The sequence below is a fragment of the Salvelinus namaycush genome, chromosome 23, assembly GCF_016432855.1.
Source record: "Salvelinus namaycush isolate Seneca chromosome 23, SaNama_1.0, whole genome shotgun sequence".
Taxonomy (NCBI): Eukaryota; Metazoa; Chordata; class Actinopteri; order Salmoniformes; family Salmonidae; genus Salvelinus; species Salvelinus namaycush.
In genome coordinates, this window is record NC_052329.1 from 25,389,440 (window position 1) to 25,409,588 (window position 20,149).

At 44.2% G+C, this 20,149-nt stretch overlaps 1 protein-coding gene across 1 annotated transcript; it reads right to left on the reverse strand.

Moving 5' to 3' along the window:
- Nucleotides 1–22: 22 nt before the first annotated feature.
- Nucleotides 23–19,452, reverse strand: LOC120018235 (RILP-like protein 1). Its single transcript, XM_038961315.1, has 8 exons — nucleotides 18,714–19,452; nucleotides 17,373–17,496; nucleotides 8,844–8,965; nucleotides 5,360–5,548; nucleotides 2,373–2,542; nucleotides 2,111–2,233; nucleotides 1,820–1,918; nucleotides 23–695 (listed from the first exon to the last, which is right to left on the reverse strand). Exons 1-8 carry the CDS (start codon nucleotides 19,077–19,079, stop codon nucleotides 563–565), a joined length of 1,326 nt encoding a protein of 441 aa, XP_038817243.1. The 5' UTR covers nucleotides 19,080–19,452; the 3' UTR covers nucleotides 23–562.
- Nucleotides 19,453–20,149: the final 697 nt, after the last annotated feature.

Sequence of the window (20,149 nt, forward strand, 5' to 3'; positions counted from 1 at the left end):
CGTCTCTCCCGAGCCTGTACGGGAGTTGTAGCGATGAGACAAGATAGTAATTACTAGCGATTGGATACCACGAAAATTGGGGAGAAAAGGGGCTAAAATGTATTTAAAAATATATATATATCTTGGTATCTTTGGCTAAAAATATTTGTTAAAATATCTCAATACAAATTTGCTTCAGAGATTTGTTGTAGATGGTTACATACCAATACACATCACTATAATGTTGAATACAAATACTAAAACAATTACAAAAGCATTATCCGTTAAAAAAAGTCCCTCTTAATAATGTCCTGCACAGTTATTGTCAATGCAAAGTGTACAGTTGGCCATTTCACCATTCTGAACCTATTCCTGAGAGAAACAGAGGGAGAGAAAGAGAGAGGAAGAGGAAGAGAAAGGTATACAGAGCACGAACGAGGGGGTAATAACAAATAAAGAAGGAAGGCATGAGAGAAGGCTCTTCCTTTCTTAGGGCTGCTGTGGAGACCTAACCAGTATGAAACATCCTGTGAAAACTGAACAGAATGGAGGACAAGTGTAGTTGGACGGGTGTTGAGGGTTGTTATGGTGATTGTCGGGGTTCTGTCTCCGCAGTGTTGTCAGTGTCGTCGATGATTTCCCAGGAAGAAGCAGTGTTGTTTTCACTGGGACTACGGCTGCTGTGGTTGCTGCCGGAGCGCGTCAGGAAGCCAAAGCTAGGAGACAACACAGGTCTAGGATCAGCTATACTAACTCACAACCAGAAGAAACTAAAGGTACACACAGGAGGAGAGAAAACAACACAGGTCACAGGTCACAGATATTGTCTGAAAGGTTATATGCCGCATAGTCTCTTGTGACCGACTGTGATCATTAAACGGTAAGCGTGCATGTGAGATGTGGTTCTGGTCAGGGTTTCTGAGATCGCATCCAAGATGGCGTAGCAGTGCAAACGTTGTTTGTCGTTCTCCCGTGTAAATTTTGTATTTTTCGTCTTTTTTTGTATATATTTCAATTTATTATGTTTGTTTATTCCATGTGTAACTCTGTGTTGTTGTATGTGTCGCACTGCTTTGCTTTATCTTGGTCAGGTCGCAGTTGTAAATGAGAACTTGTTCTCAACTGGCCTACCTGGTTAAATAAAGGTGAAATAAAATTACAAATAAAAATAAAAACATGTAGTAAGTACTACATTCTGTAGATATGAGGTAGTCCCTGGTTACACCACAAGGGGGAGTAGTCTATGTTTATATTAATGGGCTTAGTCAGAGGCATCAGCAGGTGCTGTGAAAGTTATACATTGAAAGTAAAAGCAGAACAGTGAACAGAGCTGCAGCATGTGTTTGAATGTCTGCCTAGAGGTAAACATAGACACACAACAGTATTATCAGGAGTCCAGAGGTAGTTTAACATAGACAGACAATATAATCAGGATTCAGGACATAGCAACAAGTTGATGGAACGATTGATGCATGCTGGAGGCCTATGAAAGAAGCCAAACCTGTCAAACCAACCACAGACCTGCCTCAACTTTGCCTAGCCAATCAGTGGCCTCGAAGTAAGGGTTATGGTAGGGAACTGCATAGTTAACTGAGACTCATTGTCATTACAAATCAGGCTTTTGCAGGAATTCTCCAACAGAACAAGGTCCTGCATCAGTTTAGCAGAGTAACAACATTGTAACAGGCAACTATTCATACTAAATTTCTAGAACTATCTTCTGATTGGGTTTCTTTGAATGTTGTAAATGTGCTTTAAACATGTTTACATTTCTGTATGTAAATAGCTATGTTAATAGATGTGTTGTTTACATTAGCAAAAACAGGCCAGTAGTACTTACAGGTTCCTGATGCGAGACTCTTGTGGTTTGCTGTCAGTGCTATCTGTCTCGGTTTCTGTCTCTGCTCTCCTCTCAAACAGGGGTCCTTTCTCCTCATCACTGTTTAAGGAAAGCACATCCACAAAGTCAGCACTGCGTCTTTGTGTTTGTGTGTGTGTGTGTGTGTGTGTGTGTGTGTGTGTGTGTGTGTGTGTGTGTGTGTGTGTGTGTGTGTGTGTGTGTGTGTGTGTGTGTGTGTGTGTGTGTGTGTGTGTGTGTGTACCCGTGTGTGTGTATGTGTGTCAGTGTCACCTGCTGCATTCGTCCTCTGGCATGCCCAACATCTTGGCCTTGATGACAGTTTTCTGTTTCTTTATGGCAGAACGTACAGCGTCCAGCAAGAATCCTGGACACCGCTCATCATTCAGGATCTCCCTGTGAGGATGACACAAATGACACACACGTCAGTACATACACACACAGGTATGAAACTAGACAAACACAAACAAACAAACATGTAAACACATACATACACACCCATAAAAGGTATGAAACATCCCCCCATAGTACCTACCTCTGGTAGTAGGAGAGTTCCTCCTGCACCAGGAACAGGTTGGCTTTGAGCTCGTTCCTCTCTGTCAGCATCTCTCTGACCTCCTGCTTGGTGAAACAGGGTCTGTTGGGATCTTTCAGGTCTATCACCAGCTTGTCAGTCAGGTCCACCTCTGTCTTACACAGATTGGCCTGTTGGGGTGGAGAAAACATAGGTACACTATCACAATTTACTTAATGTAACAACAGTCATGTGTTTTATGGCTAAGGGAAACAAAATTTTGTTGTTCACCTGGTATAACACATTTAGTGAACTTTACAGTCTTTGAAATTGTCTAAAAGCATAATACCCATCAAAATGATGAGATTTGGCAAAATGTGTGACTATTACAAAGTAACAAGACAACATTTTTCTTGTAGTGAGATTTCTTAGTCACATTATACTGTAGGTGGACAATACATACATGTACATCTTGTGCCAACGCTGTTTCCTCTCACAACAATGAGAACTTCTTATGGCTGCAGGGCGGTGCCGGTACACTTATGACAACAGCCAGCTCAAGTGCAGGGCGCGAAATTCAAAATATATTTTTTAGAAATATTTAACTTTCACACATTAACAAGTCCAATACAGCAAATGAAAGGTACACATCTTGTGAATCCAGCCAACATGTCCGATTTTTAAAATGTTTTACAGCGAAAACAGCACGTATATTTATGTTAGCTCACCACCAAATACAAAAAAGACCTAACATTTTTCACAGCACAGGTAGCATGCACAAAACCAACCTAACTAACCAAGAACCAACCAAACTAACCAACAAACAACTTCATCAGATGACAGTCTTATAACATGTTATTCAATAAATATATGTTTTGTTCGAAAAATGTGCATATTTCAGGTATAAATCATAGTTTACATTGCAGCTACAATCAGAAATTGCACCGAAAGCAGCCAGAATAATTACAGACACCAACGTCAAATACCTAAATACTCATCATAAAACATTTCTGAAAAATACATAGTGTACAGCAAATGAAAGACAAGCATCTTGTGAATCCAGCAAATATTTCCGATTTCTTAAGTGTTTTACAGCGAAAACACAATATAGCGTTATATTAGCTTACCACAATAGCCAGAAACACAAGCCATTCCCCAGTAGCAAAAGTTAGCGATCGTAACAAACCAGCAAAAGATATATAATTTTTGACTAACCTTGATAAGCTTCATCAGATGACAGTCCTATAACATCAGGTTATACATACACTTATGTTTTGTTCGAAAATGTGCATATTTAGAGCTGAAATCAGTGGTTATACATTGTGCTAACGTAGCATCTTTTTCCCACAACGTCCGGATATTTTTCTGACACTTTTTCTGACACACATATTCTGACCAAATAACTATTCATAAACATAACTAAAAAATACATGTTGTATAGGAAATGATAGATACACTAGTTCTTAATGCAATCGCCGTGTTAGAATTCTAAAAATAACTTCATTACGACATCCAGCTTAGGTATAGCGAGAGAGTACCCAAAAGCTGGGCGCAAACGACTAGCACAACATGTTCGACAGATATATGAAATAGCATCATAAAATGGGTCCTACTTTTGCTGATCTTTCATCAGAATGTTGTACAAGGGGTCCTTTGTCGGGAACAATCGTTGTTTGGATTTAGAACGGCCTTTTTCCCTCTCGATTTAGCAAGCACACTTGCCAAGTGGCGCGAATCTCTCCATCGTCAACAAACTCAGAGAACGGAACACGGCAAAACTCCCGAAAAAATTTCAATAATCTGATTAAACTATATTGAAAAAACATACTTTACGATGATATTGTCACATGTATCAAATAAAATCAAAGCCGGAGATATTAGTCGTCCATAACGACAGCTTATCAGAAGGCAAATCCAGGTCCCTCCTCGCGCTCTCCAGAAAACAGGAAACTGGTGACACGTCATGCCAAGAGCTATTATTCGAGCCCAGATCAAGTTACACACTCAATTTCTTCTCTCACTGCTTGTCGACATCTAGTGGAAGACGTATGAAGTGCATCTAAACTAATAAATATCAAGGACTTTAATAGGCAGCCCCTAGAAGAGAGCATCGATTTCAGATCTTCCACTTCCTGTCAGGAAGTTTGCTGCAAAAGGAGTTCTGTTTTACTCACAGATATAATTCAAACGGTTTTAGAAACTAGAGAGTGTTTTATATCCAATAGTAATAATAATATGCATATTGTACGAGCAAGAATTGAGTACGAGGCCGTTTGAAATGGGCACCTTTTATCCGGCTACTCAATACTGCCCCTGCAGCCCAAACAGGTTTTTAACTCCTTTGTCAGAGAGGAAAGTCACACATATTACCTTCATTTCTCTTATCTTAGTCATAACAAATATTTCAAAATGGCTACAGTTTCTTTTACAGGGTGAAGAGTTTAAAGAAAACAAAGGCCAAGTGTAAGACTTGGCAGAGAGAGGACAGTGACAAATGTTCAAAGATTAAAGTTCAGCTACAAAACAAACTGAGGGAGAGGGCAGGACACTAAAAGTTCTCTAGAGAAATGACAACAAGGTGTAACAAACAAGTCAGTAAAGTGAGTCAGAATACACCACACTGCATGACTAATGTTTATGTAGTATTATAAACTTGGTACTTTTGAAACAGCATTTCAACTGTGTGTATATCAGACAATATACCACAAGTATGACTCAAAAGTACTTTTTTTACTGTTCCATTTATGTTGGTAACCAGTTTATAATAGCGATAATGCACTTTAGGGATTTGTGGTATATGGCCAACAAACCACACCCCCTCGGGACTTTTTGCTTAAATATAATATGAAGGTCCAAGGCCAATTCAAAAATGGAAATGAACCCTTGCCTTTCAACAAGGGACAAACACACCTTTACACACACAGAGCCACCCATCCACACACATACAACCCTCCACACCATGCATGCACACGCACGCACCCCACCGCTTTCACACAGACACTTCTTACCGTGCCAGCAGCAGCGTTGGCCTTTTCCAGCTGGGTGGTGAGGCGTTCTATCTCTTTCTGTTTCTCTCGGAGGTCTGCCTCCATGTCAGCCTTCCTCTCCACAGAATTCTTCACCTGGGCCGTAACGATGCTCTGCTTGTGTCTCAGCTCCCCATTCATCTTCATGAAGCGCTCCAACTGCTCCTGCAGCTGTATATATATATATATATATATATACACACACACACACACACACACACACACACACACACACACACACACACACACACACACACACACACACACACACACACACACACACACACACACACACACACACACACACACAGGTATGTAACAACACATTAACATAACACTCATATTACATACATATACACTCATTCACATCCAGGCCGATGATATGATATGCTAGATATCATAGCAGGCCTTTGTGGGGGTGCAGGGACTCATTGGGAGCAAGAGGAGAGGACCATATTAGACAAACACAGGGGGTTACTCCCATGAACAGAAAAACATGTTCAAGCATCATTTTGAGCAAACTTCATTTAGGAGGCCTAGGGTTCTAGGTAAGGTGAAAAGCCTAGAAACATCAACAAACACACCCAGCTCGAGCTGGAGTTTAAAACCATTACTGTGTGACAGAGAGAGCTGCTGTGAATAAGGGAGTGGAGTTATGGCCCAGACTTGTCTCCAAGATGTGGGTGATGCTCAGCACAAACCCATAACAACTATATCAGTACTGTTTCAGTATCATGTTTTATTAGTCGTATGTACACGTGGTATACACCGTCCAATGAAATGCTTACTTGCAGGTTCCTTTTGACAATGCAACAACAATAAATAATAAAAGATAAGAATACGAACGTAAAGTAAAATGGCTCAGTAGAATAGAATAATAATTTTAGCATAAGTATAATACACAATTTATAGTCCAATATTTACAAGTGTTTTGGGGAAGGGAGGATTGGGGGGCAAGTGTTTGAATTGTGCAGTATTAAGCAATCATAACAAGAATCTGGTAGTAGCAGTTGTGATGTGTGTGTAGCATGAATGTACACTGAGTGTACAAAACATGATCTTTCCATGACATAGACTGACCAGGTGAATCCAGGTGAAAGCTATGATCCCTTATTGATGTCACTTGTTAAATTCACTTCAATCAGTGTAGATGAAGGGGAGGAGATATGTTAAATAATTATTTTTAAGCCTTGAGACAATTGAGACATGGATGTTGTATGTGTGCCATTGAGAGGGTGAATGGGAAAGACAAAATATTTAAGTGCATTTGAACGGGGTATGGTAGTGGGTGCCAGGCGCACACATTTCACTGTGTCAAGAACTGCAACGCTGCTCGGTGTTTCATGCTTAACAGTTTCCTGTGTGTATCAAGAATGGTCCACCACCCAAAGTACATCCAGCAAACTTGACACAACTGTGGGAAGCATTAGAGTCAACATAGGCCAGGATCCCTATGGAACGCTTTCGATACCCTGTAGAGTTCATGCCCCGACCAATTGAGGCTGTTCTGAGTAGAGGTCGACCGATTAATCGGAATGGCCGATTAATTAGGGCAGATTTCAAGTTTTCATAACAATCGGTAATCGGCATTTTTGGACACCGATCATGGCCGATTACATTGCTCTCCACGAGGAGACTGCGTGGCAGGCTGACAACCTGTTATGCAAGTGCAGCAAGGAGCCAAGGTAAGGTGCTAGCTAGCATTAAACGCATCTTATGAAAAACAATCAATCTTAACATAATCACTAGTTAACTACACATGGTTGATGATATTACTAGTTTATCTAGCTTGTCTTGCGTTGCATATAATCAATGTGGTGCCTGTTAATTTATCATTGAATCATAGCCTACTTCGCCAAACGGGTGATTTAACAAGCGCATTCGCAAAAAAAGCACTGTCGTTGCACCAATGTGTACTTGACCATAAACATCAACGCCTTTCTTAAAATCAATACACAAGTATATATTTTTAAACCTGCATATTTAGTTAATATTGCGTGCTAACATTAATTTCTTTTAACTAGGGAAATTGTGTCACTTCTCTTGCGTTCTGTGCAACAGAGTCAGGGTATATGCAGCAGTTTGGGCCGCCTGGCTCGTTGCGAACTGTGATGACTATTTCTTCCTAACAGCCAACTTCGCCAAACGGGGGATGATTTAACAAAAGCAAATTTGCGAAAAAAGCACAATCGATGCACGAATGTACCTAACCATAAACATCAATGCCTTTCTAAAAATCAATACACAGAAGTATATATTTTTAAACCTGCATATTTAGTTAAAAGAAATCCAGTTTAGCAGGCAATATTAAACCAGGGAAATTGTGTCACTTCTCTTGCATTCATTGCACGCAGAGTCAGGGTATATATGCAACAGTTTGGGCCGCCTGGCTCGTTGTGAACTAATTTGCCAGAATTTTACGTAATTATGACATAACATTGAAGGTTGTGCAATGTAACAGGAATATTTAGACTTATGGATGCCACCCGTTAGATAAAATACGGAACGGTTCCGTATTTCACTGAAAGAATAAACGTTTTGTTTTCGAAATGATAGTTTCCGGATTTGACCATATTAATGACCTAAGGCTCGTATTTCTGTGTGTTATTATGTTATAATTAAGTCTATGATTTGATATTTGATAGAGCAGTCTGACTGAGCGGTGGTAGGCAGCAGCAGGCTCGTAACCATTCATTCAAACAGCACTTCGTGCTTTTCGGGTGTAACCGATGTGAAATGGCTAGCTAGTTAGCGGGGTGCGCGCTAATAGCGTTTCAATCGGTGACGTCACTCGCTCTGAGACCTTGAAGTAGTTGTTCCCCTTGCAAGGGCCGCGGCTTTTGTGGAGCGATGGGTAACGATGCTTCGAGGGTGGCTGTTATCGATGTGTTCCTGGTTCGAGCCCAGGTAGGGGTGAGGAGAGGGACGGAAGCTATACTGTTACACTGGCAATACTGCCTATAAGAACATCCAATAGTCAAAGGTATATTAAATACAAATGGTATAGAGATAAATAGTCCTATAATTCCTATAATAACTACAACCTAAAACTTATTACCTGGGAATATTGAAGACTCATGTTTAAAGGAACCACCAGCTTTCATATGTTCTCATGTTCTGAGCAAGGAACTTAAACGTTAGCTTTTTTAAATGGCACATATTGCACTTTTACTTTCTTCTCCAACACTTTGTTTTTGCATTATTTAAACCAAATTGAATATGTTTGATTATTTATTTGAGGCTAAATTTATTTTATTGATGTGTTATATTAAGTTAAAATAAAAGTGTTCATTCAGTATTGTTGTAATTGTCATTGTTACAAATAAATAAATAAATAAATCGCCCGATTAATCGGTATCTGCTTTTTTTTGGTCCTCCAATAATCGGTGTGCGTGCGTGGGCACTGAAGCGTGTCTGGGTACACTCGTATTCAGATAGACTGTACATGTAGTCTTCTTGTCCTTACCGCCTCCACCTCTTTAGACATGCTGGCTATCTGCTGTGCTTTGGCCCTCAACTCATCTCTCTGCTTGTCAACCACCTCCTTCAGTTTCAGCATCACCTCCCGCTCCTGCCGTTGGACACGGTCTGGAACACAGGACCACAACAATACAATATCATCACTGTGGGTTTTCAATGGTCAACAGACGGTACAGAGACAACACATTAGGGCACAAAAAATAAAAGTAAAGAAATAAAAGCACAACGGAAAATGGAAATTAATGTCCAGGAAGTCCATAATGAACATGTCCCAGTAGTTCATCAACCATCAACAGTCGGTCAACACTAAGTCCCCAGCCAAAGCTGCTCAGTGGAGTGTATCTTAAGGTCTGTGGTTAAACAGTAAAGACACTTAAGGATTATCCTTCAGCACATGGTCATCTTTAAGCAGTCTGGTTTATACCTGTTGATTCAGACACACTACTCTGGACGTGTAATGACTGATACATAACCTATGGTGGAGATTATTTTATTTAACCTTTATTTAACTAGGAAAGTCAGTTAAGAACAAATTCTTATTTACAATGACGGCCTACCCCGGCCAAACCCTCCCCTAACCCGGACGACGCTGGACCAATTGTGCGTCGCCCTATGGGACTCCCGATCACGGCCTGTAGTGATACAGCCCGGGATCGAACCCAGGTCTACAGTGCCTTAGACCGCTGCGCCACTCAGGATCACAGGAGCTATGGCGTTTTGATTTGGATGGACATTGGAGACACTAATGTTCCTAGGCCAAACTGGTGCAATTAAACTTAACAACAAGCAGCTAACATGGACCTCTTGGTGGGAAAACTGGTTTCAGCGTGTAGTATGGCTGGGGTACTGCAGGGGGTCCACAATTTTCTATACCTTTTTATAAATAAAACAAAATGAGAGCCTGCCTGCCATTCTGTCCCATTTCGTAGCCTTGGACTACGAACCTCTGCCTACCCACGACCTGCCCTTCGCCTGCCCCCTTGTTATAATAAATATTCTGAGAACCGAACCATCCGCCTCTTGTGTTTGCATCTGGGTCATATCCTGAGTCGTGATAGTACGAACTGGCCCTGACTGACCCAGCAGACTCGGACCAGCTCCACAATGCTGTCTCCTTCCAAGGAGCCGCCATTAGAAGACACGAAGAGGTACTCCAAAACCTTATGGAAGGATTCCAGATCTTGGCGGAATGCCACTACCACACTTTCACTACATTGCTGGAGCAATTCCAAGGATTATCAACTGGGCAACAAGCCACTACAGTAACACCCAAGACGCTTCTCCCCAGCCTACCCCGGCTTCCCGAGAACCCCACTTATCTCCTCCGGAGCGCTATGCTGGAGATCCTGGAACCTGCTGGGCGTTTCTCTCCCAGTGCTCCCTCATCTTTGAGGTACATCCCTCTTTGTTTCATTCGGATCAGTCGAAAATAGCATATCTTATAACGCTGATGTCTGTAAGGGCGCTCGCCTGGGCTACGGCAGTGTGGGATCAACAATCCGCCTTTTGCCTTAGTCTGGAGGATTTTGTGGTGGAGCTAAGGAAGGGGTTCGATTCCCCGGTGTCCGGGAGAGAGGCGGCTTGGAAGCTACCTCGTCTGAGTCAAGACTCCCGCAGTGTGGCTGACTACGTGGTTCACTTTTGGACGCTGTCCACCGAGAGGGCCTGGAATCCGGAGTACCTGTTTGACACCTTCCTTCATGGATTATCGGAGGAAATCAAAGACGAACTCACAGTCCGGGAGTTACCCAGAGACCTCGACTCCCTCATAGCCTTGAATATAAGGATTGATGGGTGCCTACGGGAACGCAGGAGAGAGAGGAGTTCTGTTCTCAGCCACACTCGCTCGTCCACGTTTTCTCCCTCGCCTCCGAAGAACCCCGGAAGTCCCCGATGCCTGCATTCCTGAGAGAATCCGAAATCACCCGAGCCCCTCGGCGACTCGTCTCCTCCTGAGCCCATGCAACTGGGCAGGGCTAGATTGTCTCCTAGTGATCGTTTATGCAGGCTGAGCTTCAACAGTTGCCTGTATTGTGGTACTACAGGATATACAGGACAGCTGCCGGGATCATGCGTCCTCCTGCCTCCCCTGCCGGTGCAGGGTTTTTCTTTGTGGAAAAGAAGGACAAAACCCTGCGCCCGTGTATTGACTACCGGGGCCTCAATGACATCGCTGTAAAGAATCGTTACCCACTACCACTCCGCTTTGAAGGACACTCCATTGGCAGGGTTACTCACAGTACGGTTCCCATTAACCTGCAAGTGTCGGGTAATCACAATGAGTCCCTACAGTTTCTACTAATTGCATCTCCTCATACACTTGTGGTTTTGGGATTTTCATGGCTCCAGAGGCACAACCCCCTGATCGACTGGGCTACTAGTTCTATCCTGGGTTGGAGTCCGTTCTGCCATGCACATTGCCTTAAGGCGGCGCAGCCTGCCCTGGGACACCCTTCTGCGGGCTTGGGAAAAGCCTCGGATCTCCCGCGGAGTACCAGGACCTCCGGGAGGTTTTCAGCAAAGCTTGTGCCACATCCCGTCCTCTGCATCGACACTGTGATTGCGCTATTGACCTCCTCTCGGGCACCACGCCACCTCGGGGTTGGCTTTATTCCCTGTCTGGCCCGGAGACCAAGACCATGGAGGTATACATTAAGGACTCCCTAGCTGCCGGGATCATGCGTCCTCCTGCCTCCCCTGTCGGTGCATTGTTTTTCTTTGTGGAAAAGAAGGACAAAACCCTGCACCCATGTATTGACTACCGGGGCCTCAATGACATCACTGTAAAGAATTGTTACCCACTACCACTCCTCAGCTTTCGAGCTTCTCCAGGGGGTGACCTTCAGAACACCCATCACCTGGTTCGGATACGGGAATGAGACTAGTGGAAGACAGCCTTCAACACGGCTAGCGGACACAACGAGTACCTGATTATGCCGTTTGGTCTGGCCAACGCTCCCGCAGTGTTCCAGGCCCTGGTCAACGATGTGCTCTGTGACATGTTGGTTTGTGTTTGTCTATCCGGTTTGTGTTTGTCTATCTCAACAACATCTTTGTCTTTTCCCTGGCGGCTCAAGAGCATGTTCGCAATGTCTGACAAGTCCTCCAGTGCCTCCTGGAGAACCAGATGGATCCTGACAAGGTGAAAGCTGTGGTGGATTGGCCCCAACCCACATCCAGAGTCCAGCTGCAATGTTTCCTGGGATTTGCTCATTTCTACCGTGGCCTCCCCCCTCTCTGCACTCCCCTCTCCCAAGGTTCCGTTCATGTGATCCCCAGCTACTGACCGGGCGTTTCTGGATCTGAAGCACCGTTTCACCACAGCCCTCATCCTAATCCATCCGGACACGTCCCGTCAGTTTGTGGTGGAGGTTGACGCCTCGGACATTGGAGTGGGGTCCATCCTGTCCCAGCGTTCTGTCCAGGACCAAAAGCTGCATCCAGGCGCTTTCCTCTCCCATCGTCTCAATTTCGCTGAGAGGAACTATGATGTGGGAAATCGGGAACTTATTGCGGTCAAGATGGCACTGGAGGAGTGAAGGCACTGGCTCGAAAGGAAGGAACATCCATTCTTAGTGTGGACCGATTGTAAGAATTGGGAATATCTTCGCACCGCCATGTGCTCAACTCAAAGCAGGCTCGTTGGGCTCTGTTATTCACTCGATTCAATTTTACCATTGCCTACTGCCCTGGGTTCAAGAATGTGAAGCCTGACGCCCTCTTCCGCCTGTATAGTTCCGCTGCTACACCATCTGACACTGAGCCCATCCTCCCTACCTCCTGTCTAGCAGCTACACTAGTCTGGGGTATTAAGAACCGGGTCCGCAAGGGGCCACGTTCCCAGCCAGACCCCGGGGAGGGGGCGGCTAACCAGATGTTCATCCCAGATTCGGCCCGGTCCTGGAATGGAGCCATTCCTCTAAACTCACCTGTCATCCCGGCTCTCACCGGACCCTGGCTTTCTTCCACCAACGTTTTTGGTGGCCCACCATGGTTCCGGACGTCTCCGCATTCGTTGGCGCCTGCACTGTGTGCACACAGAACATGACTCTGCGGCAAGCTCCGGCTGGCCTCCTTCAACCATTCCCTTTTCCTCATTGCCACTGGTCCCATATATCCCTGGACTTTGTCACTGGTCTCCCTCTGTCTGATGGCAACACCACCATCCTTACTGTGGTGGATAGGTTTTCCAAAGTGGCACATTTCATTCCCCTTCCAAAGTTACCCTCAGCCAAAGAGACAGCCTAGCTTATGGTGCAGCACGTCTTCTGGATTTATGGACTTCCGGTCGACATGGTCTCCGTTTGGGGTCCTCAGTTCTTGTCCAGATTCTGGAAGGCATTCTGCACCCTCATTGCATCATCGGCCAGCCTGTCCTCCGGGTTTCATCCCCAGTCTAACGGCTAATCAGAGTGAGCTAATCAGACTACTCTTCGCTGCCTCGTCTCTGCCAAACCCACCACCTGGAGCCAGCAACTTGTGTGGGTGGAGTACGCCAGCAACTCCTTCCCTGCTCGGCCACTGGACTCTCGCCCTTCGAGTGTTCCTTGGGTTACCAACCCCCGCTCTTCCCTGAGCAAGAGGAAGAGGTCAGCATAGCCTCGGCCCAGATGTTTGTCCGCCGCTGTCGGCGTACCTGGAAGAGAGGCCGGTCCGCTCTTCTTACGACCACCTCCAGGTATCACCGGCCTCCGGCTCCCCGCTATCGGCCCAGACAATGGGTATGGCTGTCCATGATCTGCCCTTCCGGATGGAGTCTCAAAAACGTTCCCCACGTTTTATTTGTCCATTCCCCATCTCTAATGTCCTTAGCCCCTCTGCTGTTCGTCTTTTGTTGCCCCTGCCTGCCCTGATCCTGAGCCTGAGTCTGCTGTTCTGTCCCTTTTTTGACTCTGCCTTGGACTACGAACCTCTGCCTGCCCTTTTGCCTGCCTCTTTGTTATAATAAATATTCTGAGAACCGAACCATCCGCCTCCTGTGTCTGCATCTGGTTCATATCCTGAGTCGTGATACTATTTTGTTGTATGATACTAGGGTTGGTGCTCTTAGCAGCTTCCATAGCGCAGCGAGAGTATAGACTACTAAGCAGGGACGAGATGAATAATGAATATCTTACGAATACTTAATAAGTTAGTGTAATAATACAAATATACGTGTCTATTATAGTCTATTAGTTTATATGTATCTTTTCTGCTTTGTTCGTCTTTCAGTATTTACATAACAAATGTCACATTTACGGTCACACATTCACTTCCCAAATAAACAAACACCGGAATTTCTCAGTCAGCAATGTTTTTCCGTGTGATTACCATTATAAGTAAATACTCTGAGCCAGCTTTGCAGTAACTCCATTCCCGTGACACGCATTACTTTGGGGTATTTTACCTGTTGTGGTGGGTAGTATGTTTGCATACACACATGTGAGAAGGGGATTGTTTCTAAGAGGTGTGTAATATATTATGTATGACAGAAAGGGTAAGTACCATACCCAAACCTTCCTGGACATGGTTGACCCTAAGGCAGATGTTTAAACTAACCTTCCTGAGCATGGTTGCCCCTAAGGCAGATGTTTAAACTAACCTTCCTGAGCATGGTTGCCCCTAAGGCAGATGTTTAAACTAACTTTCCTGAGCATGGTTGCCTCTAAGGCAGATGTTTAAACTAACCTTCCTGGACATGGTTGCCCCTAAGGCAGATGTTTAAACTAACTTTCCTGAGCATGGTTGCCCCTAAGGCAGATGTTTAAACTAACCTTCCTGGACATGGTTGACCCTAAGGCAGATGTTTAAACTAACCTTCCTGAGCATGGTTGCCCCTAAGGCAGATGTTTAAACTAACCTTCCTGGACATGGTTGCCCCTAAGGCAGATGTTTAAACTAACTTTCCTGAGCATGGTTGCCCCTAAGGCAGATGTTTAAACTAACCTTCCTGGACATGGTTGACCCTAAGGCAGATGTTTAAACTAACCTTCCTGAGCATGGTTGCCCCTAAGGCAGATGTTTAAACTAACCTTCCTGAGCATGGTTGCCCCTAAAGCAGATGTTTAAACTAACCTTCCTGTGCATGGTTACCCCTAAGGCAGATGTTTAAACTAACCTTCCTGAGCATGGTTGCCCCTAAGGCAGATGTTTAAACTAACATTCCTGGACATGGTTGTCCCTAAGGCAGATGTTTAAACTAACTTTCCTGAGCATGGTTGCCCCTAAGGCTGATGTTTAAACTAACCTTCCTGAGCATGGTTGCCCCTAAGGCAGATGTTTAAACTAACCTTCCTGAGCATGGTTGCCCCTAAGGCAGATGTTTAAACTAACCTTCCTGGACATGGTTGACCCTAAGGCAGATGTTTAAACTAACCTTCCTGAGCATGGTTGCCCCTAAGGCAGATGTTTAAACTAACCTTCCTGGGCATGGTTGCCCCTAAGGCAGATGTTTAAACTAACTTTCCTGAGCATGGTTGCCTCTAAGGCAGATGTTTAAACTAACCTTCCTGAGCATAGTTGCCCCTAAGGCAGATGTTTAAACTAACTTTCCTGAGCATGGTTGCCCTTAAGGCAGATGTTTAAACTAACTTTCCTGAGCATGGTTGCCGCTAAGGCTGATGTTTAAACTAACCTTCCTGAGCATGGTTGCCCCTAAGGCAGATGTTTAAACTAACCTTCCTGAGCATGGTTGCCGCTAAGGCTGATGTTTAAACTAACCTTCCTGAGCATGGTTGCCCCTAAGGCAGATGTTTAAACTAACCTTCCTGAGCGTGGTTGCCCCTAAGGCAGATGTTTAAACTAACCTTCCTGAGCATGGTTGCCCCTAAAGCAGATGTTTAAACTAACCTTCCTGTGCATGGTTACCCCTAAGGCAGATGTTTAAACTAACCTTCCTGAGCATGGTTGCCCCTAAGGCAGATGTTTAAACTAACATTCCTGGACATGGTTGTCCCTAAGGCAGATGTTTAAACTAACTTTCCTGAGCATGGTTGCCCCTAAGGCTGATGTTTAAACTAACCTTCCTGAGCATGGTTGCCCCTAAGGCAGATGTTTAAACTAACTTTCCTGAGCATGGTTGCCCCTAAGGCAGATGTTTAAACTAACATTCCTGGACATGGTTGTCCCTAAGGCAGATGTTTAAACTAACTTTCCTGAGCATGGTTGCCCCTAAGGCTGATGTTTAAACTAACCTTCCTGGACATGGTTGACCCTAAGGCAGATGTTTAAACTAACCTTCCTGAGCATGGTTGCCCCTAAGGCAGATGTTTAAACTAACCTTCCTGGGCATGGTTGCCCCTAAGGCAGATGTTTAAACTAACTTTCCTGAGCATGGTTGCCCCTAAGGCAGATGTTTAAACTAACCTTCCTGAGCATGGTTGCCTCTAAGGCAGATGTTTAAACTAACCTTCCTGAGCATGGTTGCCCCTAAGGCAGATGTTTAAACTAACTTTCCTGAGCATGGTTGCCCCTAAGGCAGATGTTTAAACTAACTTTCCTGAGCATGGTTGCCCCTAAGGCAGATGTTTAAACTAACTTTCCTGAGCATGGTTGCCCCTAAGGCAGATGTTTAAACTAACTTTCCTGAGCATGGTTGCCCCTAAGGCAGATGTTTAAACTAACCTTCCTGAGCATGGTTGCCCCTAAGGCAGATGTTTAAACTAACTTTCCTGAGCATGGTTGCCCCTAAGGCAGATGTTTAAACTAACTTTCCTGAGCATGGTTGCCCTTAAGGCAGATGTTTAAACTAACTTTCCTGAGCATGGTTGCCGCTAAGGCTGATGTTTAAACTAACCTTCCTGAGCATGGTTGCCCCTAAGGCAGATGTTTAAACTAACCTTCCTGAGCATGGTTGCCCCTAAGGCAGATGTTTAAACTAACCTTCCTGAGCGTGGTTGCCCCTAAGGCAGATGTTTAAACTAACTTTGCTGAGCATGGTTGCCCCTAAGGCAGATGTTTAAACTAACCTTCCTGAGCATAGTTGCCCCTAAGGCAGATGTTTAAACTAACTTTCCTGAGCATGGTTGCCCCTAAGGCAGATGTTTAAACTAACCTTCCTGAGCATGGTTGCCCCTAAGGCAGATGTTTAAACTAACCTTCCTGAGCATGGTTGCCCCTAAGGCAGATGTTTAAACTAACCTTCCTGAGCATAGTTGCCCCTAAGGCAGATGTTTAAACTAACTTTCCTGAGCATGGTTGCCTCTAAGGCAGATGTTTAAACTAACTTTCCTGAGCATGGTTGCCCCTAAGGCAGATGTTTAAACTAACTTTCCTGAGCATGGTTGCCCCTAAGGCAGATGTTTAAACTAACTTTCCTGAGCATAGTTGCCCCTAAGGCAGATGTTTAAACTAACCTTCCTGAGCATGGTTGCCCCTAAGGCAGATGTTTAAACTAACCTTCCTGAGCATGGTTGCCCCTAAGGCAGATGTTTAAGGCTGTTCTATATCAACCAACCTCCCTAAATTTCGTTGCCCTTAAGGCCGCTGTTTAAGCCAATCGCGTGTGTGTATGTGTGTTTATGTGTTTTAAACCAACCTTCCTGGACATGGTTGCCCCTCAGGCAGCTCTGTAACTCCTGATTCTCCATCTGTAGATGCAATACCTGGGCCTGCAGCTCCTCGCACCTCCTCTTCTGCTTCTCCACCTCCTCCTGCACCACCTGGTGGGGGACAAGGAGGAGCTGTTACAGACTCTGGGATAGGAGGAGACACACAGCATACCCACCATAGAAATAGAATGACATTCTAGTCATTATATTTCTATGGTACCCATAACCATTGACTTCTAGTGAACTCATTGCAACCAGAGGAGTCTACAGGTACTTGGTGGTGAGGAAGAATACGCTCCTAATTAAATCAAAGATATTGATAGCTACAGAGTGCTAGCTGAAGAATGTTCCAAGTGAAAGAGAAAAATAAGCCAACAAGACCAATAACAGACAGTGTAATCAGGTGTGAGACAGAAACAACGTGTTGTAATGAGCAGGGCCCATGGTGTGGTGTGTGGTGCATAGACATGTGGTGTAGTGAAAACTGTAGTACCAACATGTTTCCTCTTATCATATCAAATCTATGATCGTTGAGATCACAGACCAGATAACAGTGACTTCCCTAATTATACTGCGATATAGCCTGGGTTAATTTATATTAAACACTGCACAGTTTCTCCAGAGATACATCTGATCAAGACCGAACTGTGCGATGTAGTAGGGAGTTGTAGTTTCCAACATGACAATATTCTACATAGCTTATTGCAGAAAATGTGGTAATTAACTACATTGACCATAACCCATTGCACGGGACTTTTATTGTTTAATTCTGCGTTGTTACATCATTCGACCCACGTAATGCACAGTGCAGTTAATGTAATTTTTATTTTATCAAAACCGAAATCCGTGATACATACTGTGGCAATAGCGACCTGTCAATAAAAACACACGAGGGACATCATAACGACAATGGCACGAGCGTCCATTCTGAACACACCATTCCGTGATGTTACATAACAGAAACGACATATAGTCTACATTTCGCTTAGGCTACTAATACAACTAAAATGGAGCCTTCTCTGTGTGGGGGAATAGTTGCCAGTGGTAGGTCTACACTCTACACACAATGTGTCACACAGATAACAAATATGTTTTGTGAGCTGTCACTTGCCACTGAATGGGCATGATGAATAACGTGGCATGCTAACGTGCAGCAAGTAGTAGTTATTAAATTGTACCCTAGCCGTCAAAACAATTAAATTGCTACATTGTAGCAGCAACCCCAAATCACATATCTTCAGTGTTGTTACAATCCGCTAATTGAAACGATACGTCACTGGAGGTATTATCTGCCCCATGTTACTACCATGTTATTACCACCGACTCACCCGTTGTATTTCGTTCTTGCTTTCTTCGCATTCTTTCACATTTCTCGTCTTCTTCTGTTTCTGTACATTAAGTGTTTCGAACGCTTTAAGTAAGTCTTCTTCTTTTGACTTGAGTGCATGGTTCCGCGATGCGAAGCTCTCCAAAAGTTCTAGAACTTTGACAATTTTAGGCACCAGTCCTGTGGCGCTCTCTTTACCGTAGCCGTCAATAAGTGTTTCCACTTCCGAGCCAATCAATTTAGCTATTTCGTATACATCGTCCACAGTTAGTGCTGAACATGTCCTTTCAAAACACACCTCTGTCTTGACGTCTTGCTTTTGATCGTTTCTACCGCAATCCTTCTCCATTATTGCACAAGTGTGCATGTAAGTTACTATCGAAACCCAGAAACAAAAGGAACGTCGTTCTCACGGTGACATGACAGTTCCCCGGCGAAAGAGTCGAAACACAATTAAAGCGAAAGCGTTCTCGCAATAAACAGGTGTCTTATCTACACGGCGATATGCTGCTGCATCTAAACTTAATGCATTCGTCAAATCGTCACCCTATGCTCGAACTTGACTGAGTTGCATGCTTGGTCAGAGACGAGAACAAACCCGTTCTAACTTGAACCTCATTCGAGTATACGTCACACATTTTACCTAACCCTAGTCTAGAACATTAATGAGGCCCAATTCAAATAAAATAACATCGAGTTCCTCATCGAGATGTCTTGAAAAAACAGAGCAGTGTACTGTCGATTGGACGCCAATATTTCTGCCCACTCGGCTTGTTTGTCTCAACATCCCTTCTACTTTCCTGACCAATGTAATAGGAGTGAGTTATTTAACCTTAATTTAACTAGGCGAGTCAGTTAAGAACAAGTTCTTATTTAAAACGGTGTCCTACCCCGGCCAAACCCGGACGCTGGGCCAATTGTACACCGCCCTATGGGACTCCCAATCACAGCCAGATGTGATACAGCCTGGATTCGAACCAGGGACTGTATTGACCTCTTGCACTGTTATGCAGTGCCTTAGACCACTGCACCACTAGAGCCACATAACACAGTGTACTGTTACACTGGTATGCTAGGTCACCCATACAGTAATGCATCAGACAAGCACACAAATTGGATTTCCTCTGAAGGCATGGGAAACAATCAATGATGCTGTACTGTTCTTTAACAGCAGCCATAGATAAAACTGAATAGATCAAACAAAATATAACAAATGCAATTGAAGGACACAATCTACCCACATTTGTTTCATTGCCACGACAATTCAGTTTGCAAAGCAGAGTAAAAAAAATACATTTGTACTTTTTTTGAATGCTACATTCTTAGTCATCGAAGAGACAATGCCGCAAAATAAGGTTATCAGTCTTTGGCCAGTTTGCGCCCTGTCCCATGAGTCCCAACTCTTCCAGCTCAGCCACCACCAGTAAGGTTGACTGC